This window comes from Ursus americanus, chromosome 31, assembly GCF_024610735.1.
Source record: "Ursus americanus isolate L20-20 chromosome 31, mUrsAme1.1.p, whole genome shotgun sequence".
Lineage (NCBI taxonomy): Eukaryota > Metazoa > Chordata > Mammalia > Carnivora > Ursidae > Ursus > Ursus americanus.
Window position 1 is genome coordinate 16369455 of NC_142157.1, and position 17343 is coordinate 16386797.

At 39.2% G+C, this 17343-nt stretch overlaps 1 protein-coding gene across 2 annotated transcripts in view; it reads left to right on the forward strand.

Moving 5' to 3' along the window:
- C31H10orf67 (chromosome 31 C10orf67 homolog) overlaps positions 1-17343 on the forward strand; it is a 138711-nt gene that overhangs the window by 15427 nt on the left and 105941 nt on the right. For both annotated transcript variants that reach the window (XM_087857621.1, XM_045787082.2), the window contains exons 3-4: positions 8285-8428; positions 9975-10049. In XM_087857621.1, the coding sequence (XP_087713747.1) occupies positions 8285-8428; positions 9975-10049 (219 nt within the window). The remainder of the gene's footprint in view (positions 1-8284; positions 8429-9974; positions 10050-17343) is intronic.

Below are 17343 nucleotides of genomic sequence, written 5' to 3' on the forward strand. Positions count from 1 at the left end.
GCTTCGTCAACTCTTGACTTTCCGCCATATTTCCTTTGGATCTTTTTTGACTGTAAAGAAACAGAACATTGCATCCACCTCGGATATCAAGAATTATTAAAATCCCTAATCAATAAAACTGTCACCTGGGATAGCATACGACTATAAACACTCTTGTGTACTTTGTTTCTGTTTTTTCACTTAACAATGTAATTTGAAAATCGTTCCATATTGGTAGTTTCCTCCTCATTTTCACAAGTGTCTCCTGTCATAAAATGTGCATCCTTCATTTAGCTCTACCCCTAGTGACGGGCATTTTGGTTGGTTCAAATCTTCTGCTGTGATGAATTCTGTACATTCTCAGAGGCCATCCAATCTGTGGCATAAACTTAAAAGTGGAATTTCTGAGTCAGAGGATGTATGCATTAGTCATTTTGAAGGATATTGCCAAATGGCTCTGCACGGAGATTGTACCAATTTACACCCCCACTAGTAACTTTTGGAGGTGTCTCTTTTCTTACATACTTGCCAATTTGTTGCCTTTTCTAATAATACCTTCAGAAACGTTTTCTAACTTTATTTCCTTGCAACAGGGCATGTCCAAATGACTAAGTTCTGGTCAGTAGAATTAGATGGAAATATTATGTGGCGGCTTTGGGGAACGTTCTTTAAGAAATGGCTCAGTGCACTTACCTTCTGCTACTTCACTCTTCCTCCTCCTCTTCTCCCTTCCTCCCTTCCTTCTTTCCTCACTGCCCCCCTTCCCTCCCTTCCTTTCCTTATTTCTGTGCCTAGAACCCAGATGCTACCATTTGCGCCATGATTTTGAGGCAGAATACACAGCAGAACAATAAGGTAGAAGGATCTTAGGTCATTTTCACCCCTGACTGCCTACATCAATTTCTAGTGAAAGAGAAATAAACTTATTTCTCTTTTGTGCTTCTGTTATTTGGATTTTTAAAATCTTGGGTCACCTGGGTGCCTCAGTTGGTGAAGCGTCTGCCTTCGGCTCAGGTCATGATCCCAGGGTCCTGGGATCGAGCCGCACATTTGGCTCTCTGCTCAGCAGGATTCTACTTCTCCCTCTCTCTCTCCCTTGTACTTTCTTTCTCTCTGTCAAATGGATTAGTAAAATCTTTTTAAAAAATGAAATAAAATAAAATCTAGCTGAACCAAATCCTGATACAGTATGCTTAAATCAGATTAAGGGTGTTTCCTCTATTTTTGATTAATGAAAGGCGTCTAAAAAAAAAACATGAATGACTGCATTTGAATGCTTTTCATAGATCACATGGTTTTTCTCCTTCAGGTGATGATGTGAAATTTGACTTTTGAATAGTAAACCTGGATGAACCCAACTGGACTATAATATTCCTTTTTGCTTTCCACATCATTTGTACAATTCTACTAATGGTTGTTTTCCATTTATGTTCAGAAGAGACCTTCCTATAATTTTCTTTTCTTCTTATACTACTGTTGTTCAACCTTGGCACCAAGGTTATAGTATTTCATAAAATGAGTTGGGAGATGTTCCTTAGTCTCTTCTCTGGAATAGTTGGCATGAGGTTGGAATTATCTATCTCTTCAGTGTTTGTTAGAACTTGCTTGTAAAACTGTATGTGCTTATCTTTATTGCTATTTTTATTTTGTTATGGATATATGAAGGTTTTCTTAAATCTTCTTGGGTCAGTTTTGACATTATGTTTTTCTGTAAAAATATTTATTTTGCCAAGTTTTCAAATTATTGGCATAACATTGACTGTCTTATTATTTTTAAATCTTTCTTGTGTCTGTAGTTATATATTTTTTAAAATTCTAATATAAAAAAATTAAAAGCTAATATTGTGTTCATACCTCTTCTACGTTTTCCTGGATGAATGTGGGCAGTTTTACTTATTTCATTAATTTTTTTCAGAGACCCAACTTTTAGATCTATTTATCCTCTCTATCATATCTTTATTTCTAGTTCATAAATTTTTTTTTAAAGATTTTATTTATTTATTTGACAGAGAGAGAGACAGTGAGAAAGGAAACACAGGCAGGGGGAGTGGGAGAGGGAGAAGCAGGCTCCCCGTGGAGCAGAGAGCCCGTGTGGGCCTGGATCCCAGGGCTCTAGGATCATGACCTGAGCTGAAGGCAGATGCTTCACCGACTGAGCCACCCAGGTGCCCCTAGTTCATAAATTTATCTTTATTATTTAATTTATTCTACTATTTTGGGTTCACTTTATTTTTCTTTTTCTAATTCCTTGAGTTGGATCTCAGTATCAATTAGGATGTCACACAGCTCTATTTTTAGAAAATGCAACTATATTGGCTTAATCAAATAAGAAGTCACTTGGAATTAGACATCTGTAGTTGGGGCAGTAGTTCTCTGTTGTCATCTATGTACCAGACTTGTTTTATCTTTTTAAATCTCCATTATTGGTGGGTGGCTTTTGCTTTCATATTTCTGACCTCGCAGTAGCAAGATGGCTGCTGTGCTTCCAGCCTCCATATGCATTTCATACAGGACAGAGACAGGATAAGAGAAGAAGGGTGGTGGTGGCCATGTTAGGAAAGCAGGAACTTTCCATAGAAAAACCCAGCTTATTTATCATTGGCCTTAACTGGATCACATGACCACCTTAACTGGAAGGAGTTCTAGGGAAGCGGGCATTTTAGCTGGACATTTTTCTTTCTGGACAAAGTCCCGGTCCTCTCAGGGAAGAACCCATGTAATGGATCGTGGGTTGTCAGCTACCAGTGCCTATAGATCATTATTTTTGTGACCCCCTCTTTTCTTTTATAAGCATTTACAGTTTTATGTTGCCCTCAAATTACTTCTTTACCTTCACCCCACAAATTTTGAAATGTAGCATTTTTATTAGTATTTGTAATACTAATTATTTTTATTAGTTATTGCTTTTAATATTTATTAGTATTAGATTGAAATACTCTAACATTTTCCAAGTATGCTTTTTAGTTACTGGTATGTCATTGATTTTTAACTTCAGTCCTTTGTTATCAGTGAAAATTCTTTGTGAGACAAGTTATTTGGTGTTTGTAATGTGTATTGAGGTTTCGTATGAGGTCAGTCTTTGTCATTGTGCCCTGGATATGGGAAACTAAAAATAATCTGCATTTGTTAATAGTTGAGAGTGTATATATATGTATGTGTATGTGTGTATGTATGTATGTGAATATAGATATATTTTTTGCCATTCCATTCAATACTAATATCCCTATATCAATATTCTTTGGTATAGTGTTTGCCTATAGTGTTTGGTATAGTCTTTCTCATTCTTCACTAACCTCATTTCTGTGTTTCATCTTAGGTATACCTTTTACAGATTATAGATAGCAGGTTTAAAAAAAATCCAATCTAATAGTCTTTTTCAACAGCTAATTTGTTGTCTTAATATTAGTAGTGATTACTAATGTATTGTTATTTTTCTGCCAACTATTTTGTAATTTCTCTTTACCTTCTTCTTCTTTTATACTTCTTTTTTTCTCCCTCCCTACTTTTCACTGGATTGATAAACTTTCTTTAGTTCCTATTCTCTCCTCTTCTGGGAAGTGAGTTAATCATGTTATCTTTATTCTTTTAGTGACTGCCCACAGTTTGAACACGTGCTCTTGGTTTTACAGTGTCTGCACGTAGCCAGAATTTCTAATTTCTGTCAAATAATGTAAGAAACATACTACCTTCGCCTATAATCACCCCCATCTTACATATTATTATTCTCAAGTATGTCAGTTCTACCTCTTTTCCAAATATTTTTGTAGTTCTTATTCATATCATTATTTTATACGGTTAATATTTGTTTCGATTTGCTCACATCTGTTAATCTTTCTTACCACTACTTCCTATATCTCTTACTTATTTTTGAGTTTAATTTTCATTCTTCCTAAAAATCCCTTGATTCTTCTTTCAGCAAAGAGCATGGTTTACTTAGTGTTAGTATCGTCCGACCTCACAAAACATGTAATACCCTTGCAATTGTATAGATCCAGTTACTGCCCCCCCCATCCTTTATGCCAGGGTTACCATGTGTATTACATCGACATACATTATACACTCGGCTTATGTTGTTTGCTTTAAATATTCTTATGTATCTTTTTTTTGTAAAGATTTTATTTATTTATTCGACAGAGATAGAGACATCCAGCGAGAGAGGGAACACAGCAGGGGGAGTGGGAGAGGAAGAAGCAGGCTCACAGCAGAGGAGCCCGATGTGGGACTCGATCCCGAAATGCCGGGATCACGCCGTGAGCCGAAGGCAGATGCTTAACCGCTGTGTCACCCAGGCGCCCCTAAATATTCTTATGTATCTTACACAAATAAGAGGAAAAACCAGTCTGTTGTATTTACTTGGATATGTACTATTTCCAATGCTCTTTATTCTTTCCTGAAAATCTAAGTTTTCAGCCTGTAATATTTCTTTTTAGTCTGAAGAAATTTCTTTAGCAATTCTCAGTTTAGACAAGGAATTCTCATAGTCTTCTTTCTTTAAAATGTTGCATTGATTATAGAATTCTAGACTGATAAGTATTTTTTTTCTTTTCATTGTAGTGTTGCTCTTCTGATTTCCTTAGTTTCTAATAAGAAAACGTCAGTCATTCCAAAAGTTATTCCCTTGTATATACGTGTTTTGTTTTTTGTTTTTTCTGACTGCTTTCAAGATTTTCTTTTTGGGAATGGCTGGCTCAGTCAGTAGAGCATGCCACTCCTGATCTTGGGGTCATGAGTTCAAGCCCCATGTTGGGTGTAGACCTTACTTAAGAAAAGAAAAAAAAAAAAAAGATTTTTCTTTTTATCTTTGGTTTTCAACAGCTGAATTATTATGTACCAAGATGTGGTTCATCTGTATTTGTCCTGCATGATGTTTGTTCAGCATCTTGAATCTTTGTCTTTTACCACATTTGGGAGGTTTTTGGCCACTATATCTTCAAATATTTTTTTTTCTACCCTACTCTTTGTATCCTCTCCTTCTGGAACTCCAGTTATTTGCATGTTAGCCCTCTGATTAAGGACTTATATGTCCCCAATTTCTGTTCACTTTTTAAATTTTTAGAAATTATTTCCTCTCTTTTGTTCTACTGATTTATCTTCAAGTTCACATACTTTCCCTCTCTGTCATCTTTATTCTTCTATTAAACTCTTCCAGTGAATTTTTAATTTCAGACATTTTAGTTTTCAACTCTTGAATTTCTGTTTGTTTTCTTTATCATAGTTTCTTTTTTTTATAAGTTTATTTTTTATTTATTTTTTATTTATTTTTTTAAGATTTTATTTATTTATTTGACAGAGCTAGAGACAGCCAGCGAGAGAGGGAACACAAGCAGGGGGAGTGGGAGAGGAAGAAGCAGGCTCATAGTGGAGGAGCCTGATGTGGGGCTCGATCCCGTAACGCCGGGATCACGCCCTGAGCCGAAGGCAGACGCTTAACCGCTGTGCCACCCAAGCGCCCCCTTTAGCATAGTTTCTTATTTCTCTGCTGATATTGCCTATTTTTCTCATTTGTTATAAGCATATATTTTCTTTATTTCATCGTGCATAGTTATAATAGCTGCTTTAAAATCTTTGCCTAATAATTCCAACATTTGGGTGATATTGGTCTTGGTCTCAATGACCTTTTTTCTTGGGACTGAATCACATTTTCCTGTGTGTGTGTGTTTTCATAGTATCAGGTATTTTGAATTATATCTTGGGTATTGTGAATGTTATGTTCTGGCTTCTTATAGCTATGTATATATTTCCCCCAAAGACTGTTGATATCTTTGTTTTAGCACATAATAAGCTTGTTTGAATTCCAACTGCAAATGTTTCAGGGTTGACAGCCCAAATCTCTTTGGGCTGCTTGCAGTCTGTTCCATGTATGTGTGTTTTAGGGCTCACCCAGAGGTTTGTTCCGAGTTTACATACGGATTTTGCATTCCTTCTCTTTGGTTCTTTTCCTTTTAGGAACCCCACATGATCACATCCAGTATCTGTGATTGCTCTGTCCTTTTATTATTCAGACCATAAAGGCCAATGATTTCTATTTGAGGTTTGGCTGCCTTGTGAGGTCACTGAACACAGCTGCCCCAGCAGACATCTCACCCTGCATCAGTTCCTTCCTCCAACTTTTGAATCCCCTCCAGGATTCTCCTGCTTCTGTTTATTCTCCAGAATAATGATTGTGTTTTGTTCATATTCTATATAGAGTTTATAGTGATCTGTGTGAGTCTTAGATGCAGTGACGTTTGTTTGACCATACGGGATTTCTGTGCCTCCCTTCCTCAGAACATGCAGTCCATACAGGACTGGGTCTTCTAAAGGCAAAGTCATCTCTGCCTGTTCCTGGAATTTAAGGAATTCCTTAAGACTTCACTCACTTTCAAATATCTTTTAAAATGATTTCTCAACATAGTACCCTTCATGAGTTGACAACATGGTATAAGTAATAGGGGTATGAGTCAGTCATAACTGTTCAAATCTGGGCCTTCCAATCCAGTCATGTAATGTTGTATTAGATAGTCAGTTAACTACTTGAAGTCTTATTATCCTCATCTGCAAAATAAAATCTTCTCTATAGTTTCAGGATACTAAAATGGGGTTCTTTCCAGGATGCTAGTACACCAGATATCAAATTTCAAAGTGAATTTGAATTAGATCCCATGTGCAGGATTTGCAAAAGGAATGTTGCATATCAGAGCAGTTTTTGAAATAGAGCAAGGATAATAAAGGAGTCAGGAGGTGAAGAGGAAAAATTACTGAAGTGATCAAGAAAGTGCTATTGCCATGATCTTTAATGGGGAAGAGGTACCAGAACCAATCTTCCTCAACTCAAAGCTAGTAAGGCAGGCTTGTATGGAAACTGAAATATGTTTGCTGCTTTTGGAAGACACAGAGGACTGGTGCTGATCCATACTTAAGGAAGCTAAGAAGATAGAGTGGCTAAGTTGGGATCATTCTATACTTCCAGAGTTGTTGGTGTCAGGGAGTGTGATTGTTCCCCAAGGGACCATATGTGGCCTATGAAAGAGACAGAGAGAGAGAGAGAGAAAGTGCATCATCATGGGGTCATTCTGGGCCCTACCCAGTAGAATGATCTAAAAGGACAGAGTACCCCCAACAGTAGAAAAGAGAAAAAATAAGAACTCTATATTCATAGGGGCTGAGGAAGGAGTAGCGATGATCACCCAGTCCTACTTTGAATGTGTTTAACTCATGGTAATAATATTCTAAATGCCACTTTGTGGCTGTGTTTTGAATGACAGTAGGATTTTCTGTTCCCAAGAATGAGCAGAAAAGTCATGGAATTGACTAAAGTTTCCATTCAGGGCAGGGGAAGATTGCCTAGTGAATATATTTTAAATAGATGGTGGGAGACAAAAAAACATTGTATGTTTTGATGATCAGAAATGATTCTTAGTCAACATGCTGGTTATATTTTTAAGTGCTTGGCTAGTAAATTCACAACAAATGTTAATTTTTGCCTATCTTTTCTGATTTAACATCCACATCTTGAACTATACCTTTTGAAGTATGATAAAGGGTTGTTGTTAACCCAGGTATTTTATTCTGGATGGGAAGAAACCACCAGGAACCTTCTCTCCCTTACTCCATTAGCATATATTAATTTAGCAGATTAACTGGAGTTCTCCAATGTACACCATATTCCAGAGGTATTCTTAAAAGGCAGGATAGGCCTCTGACTACATTCCAGGTCATATGCCCATGTTGCGGAAGAAAAATTTTTCTTTACCTTTCAATATTCTTCTAGCTGGTCTAAGAATCAAATTGACTGGAGACAGATTAACAGGAGAAAAACAATTTAGTAACATGTACACCTCCTGACTACATGCGAGAGACCCAAGAAAGCTGAGTAACTCTCTGAAATGGCCTTAAATACCACTTTCAACTAAAGACAAAAGAAGATGTTGGGGAGAGGTGGGGAGCAGTTATGGGAGGTTATGAGGAAAAGCACAATAAACAAGGATATGATGGTTATGCAGATTTAAATCAGGATAGAAGTTTCTAGAGATTTTAAGTCATCCCCCTCTTGCTGGTATACCTAGGGACGCTCCTTTACAAGTGGAGATTTCCCTTCTAAATGTAAATGTCTCTTATGGAAGGGTAACTTCTACTCAGATTTGGAGTTTCTCCTGTGTTTGCAGTTTCTTAAAAATAATCAGTCTAAAATAATTAATATGCCAAAGAGGCATATCTCTTTCAGTAACAAAATTTGCTCCTCTATACCCAGAACTAGACAATGTACTAGAACCTTCACACAGAGTTCCCTTCTTTCTTCAATAATGTATGCTTTTTCCATTTTCAGATTATTAGATCTCTTCAAGTGGATTTTGGGTTCCTCAAACAATTGCTTCAGTTGAAATTTGAGGACCGTCTTAAAGAAGAGTCTTTCAGTCTCTTCACTACTCTACATGACAGGATCCTAACAATTGAAAAGCATTATCAAAAGGTACAAGTTCTCTCATTTCCTTTGTTTATATTGGATTGATCTTGTGCTTAGATAGGTATGTGCTACAGTTTTGAATTTAGCAACTAGTGAGGGCAATGTAATTTGCATATGTTTCATCTCATGTAATAGCTAATCCATGTAATAGCTTTTCTTTGTGTCAGGGACTTTGTAAGTATTCTGTACACAGATTAATCGAATCCTCACAGTAGCCTCTTGAAGTAGGTGCAATTTTTATCCCTCTTTTACAGATGAGAAAATTGAGGCCCAGGAAGTTTGATTAACTTATTCAAGGCCACCAGTTAAACAGCAGAGTTTATTTTCCTGGCCAGACAGTTTGATGCTTGAGATCTGGCTCTTAAGCACACTTTTGTAGGATATTAGTTGGGCTTGTTATCTCTGTAGGAGCCAAAGGCTTGAAAACTCTGCTGGTTCAAGGAATTTCCTTAAATCTTTGGTCAGGTTACCATATTTATCTGTCACTAAGAATAGGTACTACTCTTCCTCAGTTATAAAACACACACACACACACACCTCTCATCTTCTATTGACACCCCCTTCTGAGAACCACACTAAGCCTTTAAAATGTGTTTCCTCCATAAGTCCCTCAATAATGCTTAAATGAAACCTGTTTATCCCTGATTTACAGATAAGGAAGCTGAGATGCCAAGGTTAAGTAACCTGTTTCAGGTCAGACAGATTGAAAGAGGCACAATGATATTGAAATCCAATTCTGTCTGACTCTAAAGCCTAATCGTTGTTTGCACTCCATGCTGGAATCAGAATTGAAATCAGAATCAAAGTTTGTGGGTTTTTTAATGTACTTTCTTTCATTGTCATCCAAAACAATGGTCAACTGATTTAATTAATCAGAAAATGACTCTGGTTTATGGATTAGCGGCCCTAGATTTCTTTTTATGAGCATATCCCATTCAAAAAGTGCAAGGACCAGGAAAGGATATGAATTACAAATAGGTTTTAGTATTTTTAAAAGCAGTTCTAGGAAGACAGTAAAAAGACTTAACTGTGTAAAGTGAAATAAAATATTCAAATTATCTGTATATATTTTATCCATTTGAGCTCTCTATTGCTTATGGTTAAATATAAGTAAAAATTGAATGCAGTGTGCAGGGCCTCGGTGGCTCAGTCAGTTGGGTGGCTGGCTCTTGATTTTGGCTCAGGTCATGATCTCAGGCTCAGGAGATCAAGTCCTACACTGGGCTCTGTGCTCAGTGTGGAGTCGGCTTGAGAGTCTCTCTCTCTCCCCCTCTCCTTTTTCCCCTCCCCCTGCTCATGCTCACATGTGTACACTCTCCCATGTGCACGCTCTCTCTCTCTCTCTCTCTCTCTCAAAAATAAATAAACAAATCTTTTAAAAAAATGGAATGCAGGGTAATAGCTGTAGTGTAGGAGAAATGATTACAAATTGGAGTTTTCACAAGATTTATGATGATCTGAATGACGGTTTTATACTGAGTCCCTTAGAGGGTGTGAGAGTCCTATTTGGAAATACAGTATGGTGCTCACTGTACTTATTTTTGGTTTGCAGAATGAGGAGATCATAAGAAAATGCTACAATCAGCAGTTGGCTGATGCCATAGCTGCTGTCAAAGGAATGTACAAGGTGGGTTTTTAGTGCTGTCGTGGCAAGGCCAGCTTCCCATCCTGCGAATGCACAGAGTGGGGCTCAGTGGGGGTTCGCAGTCTGTGTTTTGGCTTTGAAGATCCGTGTGCTCAGTTTTCAGGTCACTGAAAAGGAATCGGGCCTAAATTGACCAAATAACACTTTATGGTGACAGATATAACTTTGCAGAGACAGGAAAATTCCAGTCTGGTGTCTGGGTATGTAAGAAAGTAATCCAAAGTCGTCTGGTGAGCGTGCAGTTGAATAGAAGGTCAGATAGTCTGCGAGAGTTCATGGCGATTGCCGTAAATCCCAATGAATGGTCTCTGACACTTGGTGGAGTAACTTTTCTACTGATGAGGACGCGTCTGTCTGCCGGACATGGTGCTTCACTCTCCTACACAATGGGAACATCCATCGTTTTCAGTGATTACCTTTTAGGCTGAGTAAGGACCTTCGCTTCTTTTAGATTTTATAACTGTAATCTTGTCTCTTTCATTTCAAAAAACCTCTGGGAAGAAATATTTTTTAAGGCAAATCGCGCATTGATTGCATACTTCTTTTCATAGCATTTATCGCGTTTGTATTTAATTATGTCATTGCCTGTGACGTGTTCTATTCCATGCCAGACTGTAAGCCTTACGAGGGCAGGGATGTTGTCTGTCTTATTCACTGCTCTGCCTGCCTCTTAGCGCTGAGCCTGAGGCATAATTCGCTATCAGCTAACAGTTGCTAAATGAATGGCTAGTTGCCTGTGTTTGTGGCAGATACTGGTGACTCAACAGTGATTGTCCCTCCCCCTTTTTTTATTAGCAGAAGCGCTTCCTGCTATGAAGCCACAACGTTAGATCCTTTCTTTCCCTGCTTCCTTTTCAGATATGGCTTGAACATAGGCAAGGTCAGATGCCTGACCAATGTGACCTGAAGCTAAGTTGGCTGTGAGGTTTGGGGAGGAGGTTATTTTTGGTCATTTAAAGAGCCTTGTGGGAAGAAATACCCTTCTTTTTTCTTTGTTTGACATTGTTGTCTCCGTCTGATGCTTGGAATTGCTGCAGCCAACCTACCGCGAAGGACTGAGGCACTTTGGATGTGCTAAAGGTAGCAGAGTGGAAAGCGAGAGAGCACTGGGGTCCCTGATAAGCATCACTGAGCGACTAAATACCTCTCCACTTGCCCCTCTTAGTGTATGTAAGCCACTGGGAGTTGCCAGTTCAGTCATTTCCAGCTGAAAATATTCCAGGACCTACTGCTCTGATAACAGTCTCTGTGACTCTGAGCCAATTGTGTTTCCAAAAGCGACTGTGACACGATCTTTCTCACGTGCAGTGTTACCTTGCTCTTCTCTCACACAGAGGTGGAGCCTAATTCGCCCTCCTTGAATCTGGGCTGGCCTCAGGGCCTTGCTCCTAGGTATAGAAAGTGACGCTGCATAGTTCGGAAGCTAGGTCAAAAGAAGTTTTGCAACTTCATCCTTATCCTCTTGGGATGTTTCCCCTCTGGATTCAGCCTCTCTGACTCCAGCCGCCATGTTGTGAGAAGCTCAGGCTGTTTGGAGGATCTACATGCGGGTACTGGGTCCACAGGCTCAGCGGAGCTCAGCTTTCAAGTTATCCAGCCCCCAGCCATTTCGTCTTTCCGTCTGAGGTCCCAGGCATCATGGAGCAGAGACAAGCCGTCCCCTTATGCTGGTCTTAATTCCCTGCCCCATGGAGCTCGCGACCATGATAAACAGTTGTGGTTTTATGCCACTAGGGTTGGGGAGGCGTATTCTGCGCAGTAAATACATGGCATGGTTTCCTTGCACTCGCAACATAAGCAACTTCCGAATTGCCTCTGTTGGGTAGGCGACTTCTGTATCGTTCTGCCAGCACCACGTAGCATGGGGGTTAAGAGCTGGCATAACGTGTGCTTTAGAACAAGGACCCTGGCCGGAGTCAGACTACTTGGGTTAGAATCCTGGCCCTGTCACCTTATCATGATGTGACCTTAGGCAAAATACTGAACCTCTCTGCCTCAGTTTCGTCATCTGTCAAATGAGGGTCATAATAGTGCCCCCCTCATGGGCTTGTCATGAGGATGGAATGACTTGGTCCCTGTAAAGCACTTGTAGTGGTGCCTGGCACAAGCTGAGGGCAGCCTAAGTGTCTACTAAATAAATGAACATCTCACGTATTCATGACGCTCCTTGGTACTGGTCATTTGTCCTGCTCCTTTAATCTCTCAGTGTTTAGGCTTATAGCTTTCTGTCCACTGACCGTAGATACGGTAAAGTGCCCTTAAGATATCTCTAATAATTGTCAGTATTTGTTATGTGGAACCATAGGAAATTGCCACTTTGGAGCCCAAAATGTCAAACATCAGCAGTTTCCTATAGTTCAACATAATAAACATTCCTAATGGGTAAAGACAGCAACAAACGACATAAAATATTAGGCTCTAATAAAGTAGAAGAAATTCATCTTCATTTAACCAAACACATGTTGAGTGAGTACTGTGTGCTAAGATATGGTGGATACTGACATTACAAAGATGAAAGAGAGATGAATAGGGGTGAATTATAAACTCAGCCATAATATACATTGTTCATTGCAGAGGTAAATATATCACGGGAGATATGGAAGCACCACAAAGGGAGCATTTATTTCTGCCTTCATGCTTTGGGGAGGCTTCACAGAGACGTTGATATCTGTGCTGGATTTTAAAGTAAATTCTCAGTTGGTAGATAAGAAATACAAAGGGATTCTAGGCAGACGGCACAGTGTCTCAGGATTTTCTCAGTGGCAAGTGATACAATCTAATTCACACTGACACTAGTTAAAAGAATTTATTGGATCATGTAACTGTAAAGTGTAGTGATAGTAATGACTTCAGGAAAAGCTGGATCTAGGTGCTCAAATAATGTTATCAAGGAACTGTCCACTCCCTGCTTCTGCCTTCTTCTCTGACAGTTTAATTTCCAGGCAGGTTCTCTTCACATGAGAACAATCTTAGAGCATGTCTTTCTAAATAGTTCCTACAAGAGTCTCAAGACTGACCCTGACCAATGTCCCCCACCCCCACGGCAAGCCAAGCCAGAGTGACGTACCCATTTCAGGAGATAATATCAAGGACAGGGTTTACCCAAATGGAAAAGAGAGGTCTTGATACCTAAAGGAGAGATGTCAGGTAGGCAAAACTGTTTAGGCAAATTGGCTTGCCACTTCCAGTAGCATGTGAAAAGGCCAAGAGGACCTGGTCAGAGTTGCTGACTGTTGCATTGCCCCACATGGTAGCCAATAGCCATAGGTGGCTATTAAAATTGAAGTTGAAATTAAAAATTCAGTTCCTGGGTTGCATTAGCCATAGATTGCCCAGCAATATTCTGTGAGACCGAATAACTTAGGAAAATTCATGAAAGTTTCATTTATTTTATTTTTATGTTTTATTAATTTTTATGTTATCATTTATTAATAATTTTGTGTTTTATTAATTAATATTAATATGTTTTATTGATTTTATTAATTTAGTAATAGTTGAAGAGCTATGCTTTATTGAGTGTTTCCTTTGTGCCGGGCACCATATGAAGGAGTTTAGATGTATCGTTTTATTCAGTGAGCAAGTGGCAAGAACTGGGGCCCCACAGCAATTCCTCAATTTCTAATGTGGCACAGAGAGTGGTGGTGATTACAGGCGCCATATCACAGCCTCGTATTCTTACGCAGTGCTCTCGCTAATTACAAGGTAAATTAGGCTGCTACAGAAGTGCCTGTGCCATCCGGCTTGTCCAAAATGTGGTGCCCAGAAATGAAGGCCAAGTATCTTTTGGCTGGTTCAGCCTCATGAAGTAAGCATTTGACGTAGGCAGTAGTATCCTCCTGGGCTAACTTAGGAAACTGAACCACGGTGACATCAAGCAACGTGCCCAAGGCCACAGAGCTGGTCGATGGTGGAGCTGGGTGCCCAGTTCCCATCTACGTCGGTACAGTTGTTCCACAGGAAATGGGAAATGCTTGAATTTTCTGAGCAGAAGAAAGTGAGGTGCCTTTGTGTGCTTCAGGATGGTTAGTCCTGTAACGGTGTGAAAGTGCGTTGGAGAAATAGAGGCACAGAGACACCCTCTAGGAAGACAGAAACCACGCAGAGTCTCCTCAGTGCCCAGTGCAGTGCTTGGATTCTAATACATGTTTATTGGAGAGAGATAGAAGGAAGAAAGAGAAAGAGGGGAGGAAGGAAGATGAGCTACTATGTGTAGTTTCAGGCAGAATGTTGGGTGGTGGAGGGGAGGGACAAAAGGAAATGAAGTTCGGCTCTGGATTAAAAGGGTTCAAAGAGACGTCTCTCTAAATGCAGGATGTGGGGCCAGTTAGTATCCTGCTTTGAACAAACCGACTGTTACGAAAAATCCTTTCGAGACAATTGGAAAAATTTTATTATGGACTAGATATTAACTGATATTAAGAAACTCTTCGTTACTTTTGTTAGTGTGATGGTGGCATTGTGATTATTAAAAAAAACAACAACAACAACCCTTAGTTAGTAGAGATGAACTGTGAAGTAGTTAGGGATCAATGACAAGATGTCTAGGATTCCCATAAAAATACATAAGCACAAAACAGGTAGATAAATGTGTAACAGACTATTATAATTTTCTCTGCTTTGGTGTATATTTCATCGTACAAAAGTAGACATATTTGAAAAAATGCAGGTTACTTCATTAGTCTTCTTTCTTAAGTTCAAGATGGAGTCCAAGCTCCCTTGCTTGGTCTGTGCCTCCCAGGCCTTTGGTGACCCCGGCCCCCTTGGCTCTCCAGGTTCATTCTGCTGCAGGTTTCAGACCCTCATACCTGACAAGTACATGCCTGCCTTGGGGCTAATCCCTGGAACCCTCTGGCCTCCATCTTCATACTGCAGCCCAAGTGATACTGCCGCAGGCTTCCTGTGACCACCACCACTCGAGGACAGATCTTCCACGATAGTCTATCCCTATTCCATCACCCCATTCTGTGGCCTTTAGAGCAGTTGCCCCTGCCTGAGATGGTTTTGTTCATGTTTATTTCCTTACGAGTGTGCTGTTTCACCTCACTAGACTCTCTGCTTTGGGAGAGCAGCCATCTTGGCTCCATACCTAGAGGCATGTAGCAGGTGCTAGATAAGCATATGTTGAAAGAATAAACGCATGAACAAATTAATGGGGAAGGGCTTTCTGAGCGTGAATCTTTCCACTGAGACCATAAAGGAAAGTAAAAATAGGCATAAAATGAAAAACTTCTGTACAACAAAAGAAAGTAAAAATAGTTTGAAAACAACTGAAGAACTGGGAAAATATGTGCAAATAAAATATGCAAATAATGTATTAAAATTCCTAACATATTGAGAGCTCCTACCAATCATTAAGGTAATGATGAATAGGGGCACCTGTGTGGCTCAGTCGGTTAAATGTCTGTTGATTTCACTCAGGTCGAGATCTCAGGGTCGTGAGATCGAGTCCTGCACCAGGCTCTGCATTCAGCAGGGAATCTGCTTGAAATTCCTTCCCCTCTCTCTCCCTCTGCCCCTCCTCCCAGCTCACGCATGCATGCTCTCTCTCTCTAAATACATAAAATCTTTAAAAAAAAAGTGAGAGAATGCTGAATCGCCCATTAGAAAGATGAGCAAAATATATTCAAAAGATATTAAAATGAAAATATCCAAATGCCCAACAAACTTACAAAAAATGTTCAACCTTATTAAAAATCAAACAAATGCAAATAAAGCAAAAAACACAGCTTTCATCTATCAGATTGGCAGAAATTTAAAGATTGATATTATCTACTCTTGGCAAGGGGTGGGGTAATGGGTAAGCACACATGTTGTGGAAGCATAAATTGGTTACCACCCATTTGGAAGAAAATTGATCAAATTCTAATAAAAATTCAAATGTATATTTATTTTGACCAAGCAATCCCACTTCTAGGGGAATCTATTACACCAGCTGAAATAGATAAAAATACATATACAGTGACTAGCAGCATTATAATCTGGTTTTTAATAGAAAATAATGGAATAGGGGTGCCTGGGTGGCTCAGTCGGTTAATTGTCTGCCTTCAGCTCAGGTCACGATCCCAGGGTCCTGGGATTGAGCCCCAAGTTTAGGCTTAGCTTGCTTCTCTCTCTCCTCTGCCTGCCACTCCGCCTGCTTGTGAGCTCTCTCTCTCCCTCCTTCTCTCTCAGATAAATAAATAAATAAATAAAATCTTAAAAAAGAAGAGTAGACTAATACTACTTAATGATACAAATGATAGAAAAATACCCAGCCAAAAGACAAAAAGAAAAATACCCAGCCTGCTTTAACTAAGGTGAATTCATATGGACTACTATGAAGGCGTTTCCAAGACACATTTTAATTGAAAAAAATGTGGCAGAACAACACAATATTGTAGAATGTGCAGAATGTTTGGAGAATGAGGTAGAAAAAGAAAACACTCTTTAATTTGAAGTTTCTGTATTTTTATAACAGTCATGGTTCCATTTTTTATACCATGTGTTACTTTGTAGTAAAAAGAAGTATAGTTTCAGTTGCAGTGCGTTCCTTCCCCTGCCCCCAGCCCTTTCTCTTTTTCTTTCTTTTCCTTGACATTGACTTTTACAACAAATTAGGCAGCTGTCTTTCAAAATGTCCCACGGTCTGTATTTGTTAGTTTGCTTCCTCCAGGGGATGTGTCATTTGTTCCTCTGTTTTCCATATTTCTTTTTTTTTTTTTTAAGATTTTATTTATTTATTTGACAGAGATAGAGACAGCCAGCGAGAGAGGGAACACAGGCAGGGAGAGTGGGAGAGGAAGAAGCAGGCTCATAGCGGAGGAGCCTGATGTGGGGCTCGATCCCATAACGCCGGGATCACGCCCTGAGCCGAAGGCAGACGCTTAACTGCTGTGCCACCCAGGCGCCCCTACCAGGCTACTTTAAAGAGACTATTAAGAAAAATCATGAATCCATTTCAGTTTTATAAAACGTGGGTTTTATGCATCTACTAAGAGATGTATGAATGTGTTCCCCTTCACGATGTTCCCCTTAATCTATTAATGCAGTGAAAGGAATTAATTATTTTTTAAGTGTTAAATCAACTTTACTTTCTTGGTCATGATATGTCTTTTTAAAAAAATTATTGTTGAATTTAGTGTATTAATATTTTGATTAGGATATTTTAAATCACGTTCATGAGTGAAGAAACCTGCACTTTTCTCTTTTTTATACTCTCCTTGTTGGGTTTTGGTATAAGGCTTATGTTGGCTTCCCAAAATGAGTTGAGAATGTTATCCTCATTTTGTTCCCTAGG